Source organism: Frieseomelitta varia, unplaced genomic scaffold (assembly GCF_011392965.1).
Source record: "Frieseomelitta varia isolate USP_RPSP 00005682 unplaced genomic scaffold, Fvar_1.2 scaffold_440, whole genome shotgun sequence".
Taxonomy (NCBI): Eukaryota; Metazoa; Arthropoda; class Insecta; order Hymenoptera; family Apidae; genus Frieseomelitta; species Frieseomelitta varia.
Window position 1 is genome coordinate 115,829 of NW_025110191.1, and position 7,333 is coordinate 123,161.

Sequence of the window (7,333 nt, forward strand, 5' to 3'; positions counted from 1 at the left end):
GAACATAGCTTTGAAAAGATCTCTTTTTGTTACCGAACCTATCCAATTGAATCGACGACAAAAATTGAAAAAAAAAAAAAAAAAAAAAAAAAAAAAACGATAGAGGGAGAAATGAATACCGAATCTGATCCGGTCCGATCCGGTTCGATTCGATTTGATTTGGTTTGATTCGATACGGTTCGGTTCGGTTCGTCATCCATCCAGTGACATCACTTCGCCCTGCACGCACACATACACACACATGTAACACACGTACATGCACACGTATACATGCCCACACGATAAAACATACATACGCAATGTACACGTGACAATTTGTAGATAGGTACGTACATACAGCTTTGCTAAGTGTTTTCTGGTGATCGGTATTTAGCCAACAAAATGTAGCAGAAACATTTATAATAAAATGGTAACACACATTGTTTCCCAATTCAGATTCCTTTCGAAGTTGTACGCGCGCAACAGGGTAAACGTTCTATCCTTTCAAACGACTTTTTAACACGCCATGATGTTCTGTGATAACAATCGCTCGAACAAGAATGATTAAAAAAGAAAAAGAAAAACGCAAATGAAAAGGAAAATCGAAGACAAAATTGAAGGAAAAAAGAAAAAAGAAAAACACGTCAATATATATTTCTTTATTTTTATTTATAAATTCGCGTTTTCATTGCGAATATCCAGAGAACCTCGACTTTCTACGGAGATATGTAAAACACCTGTTCCATGTTCACTGATGTAAAAGGAGAAATGTTAAACAATATAAACGACTCGAGGCAAAACGGAACATTTCATTTGCCAGGAGGACAGTGTCTCTTTCTCTCATTGAAATTTTCAGTTTTCAGAAATTCTCATTCGTGAATGCTATAACGTATCCTACGATGATCTCCGAAGATGTTCTCCGACGTATCTAACTTTTCTTCTACTTCCGATCTGTTCAAGCGTCAAAACAAACGACCAACAGTCATACGTACCAAAATGGATTTTCAAATGGTTTTCTATTTTTAAAAATAATCCCATGTAATTTTTACCCTGACATATGTTTTCTCACCACGGCATTATCGTTCAATTAATAAATTCTTCGAATTTACAATGGTCAAGGCATATCCATCTAGCATAACGTAAGTCGTGACAATTACAAGCTTTTCTTTGTCACGACCCTGTCGCCACTTGTCCGTGGCTATTCAGTAGCTGAAAACGCAAACGTAGCAACAATTTCCTAAGCAAACACAAGATGACAAAACGCGCTTGCGGTTTTGTTATATTTCGACGTATTCGAGGAATGATCGAGTACCTCCTAATGCAAGTGTCTTACGGCGAGCATCATTGGACACCACCGAAAGGTTTGTGATATAATAGTTTGTTCATTTTCACGTTACTCGAACCTCATTACACCCTAACCCTCCACAGAGAAATAGAATCGAATCCCTTTTTTTTTTTGCGAAGCATAGAATGCGACAGTGACTTCTATGCATACAATGGTATTTTTCGATGCGATTTGCATAAATGTCTGTACTTTGCTTCGCAGGTCACGTCGACCCTGATGAATCAGACATGGAAACCGCATTACGTGAAACAGAAGAAGAAGCGGGCTTATTGGCTAGCGATTTGAACATTTTTGAAAACGTGAAACACGAACTGAATTATCATGTGAACGGGAAGCCCAAGGTTGTCGTTTATTGGCTAGCGGAGTTACTAGATCCTGAGAAACCTATCCGATTGTCACACGAGCATCAAGCGTTTAAATGGCTCTCACTTGAGGAGGCTTGCGCTGTAGCAAAGTATCAAGACATGCAAAACGCGTTAAAATATTTTAATGATTACATACTAAAAAATCTCTCATAACGTAATGTGAAGTAACATAAAATGTTTCTTTTTCTTTTAAAATGGTGCAGGTAAATTCGCTGCTCCACAATACTTGGTAATTACACTCGTTAGCCATCGTTGATTTTTCTTTGAATACATTCCCTAATGTTTTTTGTGATTTCATTATCGACTCGCAAAGAACTATCAACGTCGAAAGTTTAAGTGCAGTTTTGATCATTTATTCCAGTAATCAATTTATTTTAGAAACGTTCAATATTTCGTGACACTTTATGTTTAAACATTGGTACGTGTCATCGCGTTATCACGTATTCTTTTCTAATAGCAACATAACCTTACTACTTCGATTTAGTCGTCTCGTGGATAATTGCAAATATGATTAATCTGCTTCAAAGATTATTTTCTTTTTTAAAGTATTGGTACTTTAGATATATGCTTGTTACGGAGTTGTATATGGTTGAAAAATGGGAGAGGAATTTTATCAGTATCCTTTTAAGAATGTACATTAAAGTGATAACAATGTTGTATTATAATATATAATTCCATATATTTAAAAATATTGTAACAAATCAATATTTGTGACCAATGAAGCATTTAAAAATTAATATGTTATTCCTACATGTTATATACAGATATATTTTTCATCATACTGTTCCTTTCATTCTTCTTCTTTAATTGTAAAATAGCGCTACCTATTATGCAGCATGTGTTTTATCCAACAGAAATATTATTTTAATTCTCTAAATTTATTATAAGAGAAACTTGCTGAGAAATTACTGTTGCACTTCGCAAAGCAGATAAATCTGTAATTATTATGTATTAAGCTGATAGTAAATTTCTGTATTTACAATCATACATTAATCTATTGATTGTATAAAGAAATATCTCTTTAAAACTGTATTATGTTATACAACTATTCCTTTTTGTATCTAATAAAACATTAATCTTTTTCAAAGTGTAATATAGTTAATCTAATAATTAATCTGCCAAAGTTTAAGATCATTACGTACATTTAGAACACAGTTCTAAAGTATCATTTATATTTAATAACAATGAATATCAATATTTGTATTATAAATAAACAAAACAAGAGGATTAAACTTCTTGAAAACTAAAAAGTGACAGGTATATTTCAATATAAAGCAATTCAAGACAATGATGTTAGATCTCAAGTATTTTTAATTCTTTTTAAACATAATAATATCTAATCTTTTTAAACATAATGTATAAACTAAATTATATTTCAAGTGATTAAGTTAAGTTAACATGTTACAAAGAAAAAAAGAACATGATAAGAAAGATTTGATATCGCTAAATTATATAAAACTTAGAATGTGCAGTATATTTCAAGCTGTTATTTTAATGTATTTACATGTTACTCGTCTTTTTTTTTTATTTTTCAATTAATGTATTTGTGATGCAAATGTAGGAGATCATGATAAAATGAAAAACAACAATTACTGTCTCGATTATACTAATGTTTCAGTTTATGTTGAATATGCGTATGAGTTGTTTGCTAATATATATTATGATCCTTTTGTTAAGCACAAAATGTTACGCAAACGTAATTTCAATCTCTAATATTATAAATAAAAAAAAGTAGTAATTCGAAATCAATCTTCTTTTACAGACGCTTAAATTAATTATTTAAAATACTCGTAATCATACAGATGCAGATAACAAAAAATGTAATTCTAATCGCAAGTTTGCAATATAATACAACGTGAAGAAAAAGAAAGGACGGATACTACTAGACGAAAAAAAAGATAGTTTTTCGAATTTTGCAATATTTACGAAAAATCAATTATAGTTTTTATATGTATTGATACCTGTGCAGTGATATTAGTTCTGCTATTATTTATATATATATATATATATATATATATATATATATATATATATATATATGTGGCATATATTACTGTAATAAAGTGGTAGATACGAATGCAAAATCAGTAAAATAATGCCTGACAAACTCTATTAAATATGAATACAGAGATTTACATTAAAGGTAAATATGATATGGATCTTCCATCTGGTTGTAAATCATTCTCGGTATCTAATCGCCTAACTCGTACTCTTTGCTTGTAATGATATTCCTTGAGATAACTCTTAAGCGTCTTTGGCAATTGTAATTTATTTATACCATCATATGTCGTCCGTGTCGTAATTACTGCTCGACATAAATGTTGTAAAGGGAAAGCGAAATTTCGATGAAATGGTATAGTAAGCATAGGTTCAAAGAACATGGAACATGATGGATGTTTATAATGCTCGATTAAACCGCATACCTGAAAAGAAATGAACCGCATGATACTTTATATTTCCATTTACATGTACTGTTTACTTGGAGTATATCTTTAAAAATACAATTGTATTCTATACCGTTTCTGAAGCGTAAACTCCTGGATCGTGCGAATCGAAACTAAATTTATGATTCCACTGCTCAATTCGGGCATGCAACGATCGTCCATACTTTCGAAAACTAACAGAAAAGATGAATTCCTCTTGAGCTGAATCGCGTAACAAGAACGTGCCCTCTTGCTTGCCCTCTAATAAACGTTCAGCTTCATATCGATCCATTTTACCCCAATAAAAAGAACAAGCTGTAATTGATCTAAGATCTGGCACAAGACAATGAACATAATCAACCTGTGAAAATATACACACAGACGTTAACAATCATTAATCCAATTTAAATTAATTGTTATTTCTGTTTAAATAAAAGTTAGTCAATCTACCTGCGTATGTGCTGGCCTTTCAATATTTGGAATTAACGTAAAGTCGATTTGCGATAATGCTGTGAGCGCAGCAGCTTGTATACCTGCATGCGCTTGGAACAAAGCTGCTAAACTATCTACCGTTATCCCATTTGGGTGTACTTGAATTCCCGAAGGATAGTTAGGTTTATAACCAGGAGGGGGTTCAACGCCTTCCTCCATTTCTCGTGCACGTTGTAGCCGTGCTCTTTTGTCACAATCCTGCAACAAAAATTATTAAAATCTGTTCCAAGTCTTTTATACAAATTGCGGATGCAATAATAAGACATACTTCCATTGGAAATTCTTCCGGATTAAATCTTGAAAGATCAATCACAGGACTGGGCGGAAGTGGTCCCAGCACTGGACTTTGAGGAGCAGATCGACTATTAAATATAACACCAGCTCCCATTGGGTGTTCTTCCGTTCTTCTATAACCAGTGCAAACGCAATCTAAACTGTTATTCCCTTGACTAGGGATAATATCTGTACTTTTAGAACTTTTGTTCTTGGCACAGTTAAACTTTAATACCCAGCTACTCCTCTTCTTTTTCGAAGACAGAACATGAGTGCACACTGGGCTTTGATCTTTATTGCGTTGTTTACCTAATAATATTAAATTTCATATCAATTTTCAGCATTAATCATATATATCAAATAAACACACAAACATGAAAATACACGAAAAATATATTTTTTACCTTTTCGTTTTCCAAACGATAAAGTTTTAGAAGATCTTCTTAAAGGAGGATTAACAGGACTATCTTCAGAACTACTACTAGTATTACTACTTCCTGAACTACTGCAACATGCTTCCTGTTGCTTAAAACATATCTCTCTAGTAATATTTCCATTATTACAAATTTTCTTTGAATCCTGCACTTCGATTGGTTGACTGTATAAAGTTTCAAATCTAGAATTGTGATTATCTAGATCTAAATTTAAATTATCGTTATCCAAATTCCCATCTGTCTTGCATTCTTCGTGTAGAATCAGACTCAAATTCAATAAATTTTCTATATCATCCTGATTCATCATCTTTAACTGCGTTGGCTGGATAACGTTAGTACATGCTTCGGAAGACTGCCTTTCACTATCCATTCTAAAAAATTCCCTGAGACTAGCGAAATGCTGTCCCATTATTGAATGGTTTGACAGGCATCTTATTGCCCTCAAAAGTATTTCATTTCCATTTCTCTTTTATAGAAATGTCATAAACACTTTTACATCATTGTATCATTGTGTCATTACATTAGATAAATTTGCCTATCAATAGGAAGTCTTGATTATCTGCAACAAAATATATTATCTTTAAAATTGATTAGAACAAAATTTATCTTATCTCGAAATGCTGAAAGCAATTATCACTTCTTTACAAAACAATTACCTATTCTTTATGAAATAATACTGTATCAATTTTCAACAACGAAGAGCAACTTATTTAACGACAAACATAAATTGCTTCTGCTTCAAATATAAACTTGAATTATATATACATATTTATTTTATTTAGCATAATCTCCTCGAGGAGGCTGTCAAAAAAAAAATTATTTAGACGTTTATAACGAACATTTCTTAATGGCAGCTACTCGAAACACATCGAGACAGGTTTTGACAAGTTTTTCTTCCTCAACTTAGGCACATTCATCGACAGATATTTTCGGTCTTCGTTGAAGTGTATAATTCACAATACAGTTTAAGACATATCTTGAAATATAACACGCTTCTCTTTCAATTAGTGTAACGAAAGAAACAAAATTGTCAAAACATCACCTAATACTTTATCAGCCATTTCCCCTAACTGATTCCCCCTTATGCATCATTGGTAAGATACCAACTAGATAGTGTCTCGCACATTCGAAAAAGTAAATACATTTTAAGCTGGTGACACATGATCATTGAAACGTTGAGAGGACATTCGTCGTATCATTGGTCGTATTTACGTTGAACGTGCGCCAAATCGTTTCATATAAATGTATGTGAACACAGCACACAAGAAAACTGGATAAAATTAAGACATAAACCATGAATCATCGGGAATATTAATCAGCATTTTCTCGAGAAAGGAACACTTCCAAGAATTATTTAATACGTATATATTTTTTAAAATAAATGTTATACAAGCATAAATTACATGACATTTTTAACATTGTATTACTATAAAAATTTAGAATTTTTTATTTGCAAATATTTACAAATATCGTTTGTTTATTTTCATTTTATTTTTTATTTGTAAACAAAACCAAAATGTAAATGAATAAATGAAATTCGTAAACAAAACAAAAATTCATAGCCGTCAAAAACTTTTCGGCACAATTTTCTGGAAAAACTTGTTTGTCTACATTTCGAATGTAAATAAACAAACCAAAAAATATATTTCGTCCTGTGATATATAACAAAAATAGCAGCTATTTATTTATGGATGGGTATCTTTGGTATACTAAAGGACTGAATATACTAGCCACTAGGAACTGAAATGTTAGCATCGCGTAGCGGTGAAACGGTAGAACTAATTAATACTGCTGTCCTTGTCGCACGCTACTGCTCTTCTAGTCTACCGCGCGTATATCTCTGTCCTTGTCGTACGCTATTGCTCTCCTTGTCTATCGTGCATATATCTCTGTCCTTGTCGCACGCTACTGCCCTCCTTGTCTACCGCGCGTACTTCTCTGTCCTTGTCGCACGCTGTGCTCTCCTTGTGTATCGTGCATGTATGTCTGTCCTTATCGCACGCTACTGCCCTCCTTGTCTAA

General features: G+C 32.7%; 2 protein-coding genes across 4 annotated transcripts in view; one reads left to right on the plus strand and one right to left on the minus strand.

Annotated features, from left to right (window-relative positions):
* LOC122532175 (bis(5'-nucleosyl)-tetraphosphatase [asymmetrical]) overlaps positions 1-1,884 on the plus strand; it is a 2,205-nt gene extending 321 nt beyond the window's left edge. Inside the window, exons 2-3 of the mRNA XM_043660719.1 lie at positions 836-1,340; positions 1,526-1,884. Of these exons, the coding sequence (XP_043516654.1) occupies positions 1,232-1,340; positions 1,526-1,842 (426 nt within the window). The 5' untranslated portion in view covers positions 836-1,231 and the 3' untranslated portion in view covers positions 1,843-1,884. The remainder of the gene's footprint in view (positions 1-835; positions 1,341-1,525) is intronic.
* A 1,898-nt stretch (positions 1,885-3,782) lies between these two features.
* LOC122532174 (suppressor of cytokine signaling 5) lies at positions 3,783-6,413 on the minus strand. 3 transcript variants are annotated; one of them, XM_043660718.1, is made up of 6 exons: positions 6,151-6,413; positions 5,282-5,870; positions 4,873-5,186; positions 4,563-4,802; positions 4,207-4,473; positions 3,783-4,112 (listed from the first exon to the last, which is right to left on the minus strand). In XM_043660718.1, the coding sequence occupies exons 2-6, from the start codon at positions 5,718-5,720 to the stop codon at positions 3,822-3,824; spliced, it is 1,551 nt and encodes a 516-aa protein (XP_043516653.1). In that variant the 5' UTR covers positions 5,721-5,870; positions 6,151-6,413; the 3' UTR covers positions 3,783-3,821. The 3 variants fall into 3 exon arrangements, with proteins under 3 accessions (XP_043516653.1, XP_043516651.1, XP_043516652.1); XM_043660716.1 differs by having other exon boundaries at positions 5,968-6,413; XM_043660717.1 differs by having other exon boundaries at positions 5,282-5,889; positions 5,968-6,413.
* Between the last annotated feature and the right edge of the window lie 920 nt (positions 6,414-7,333).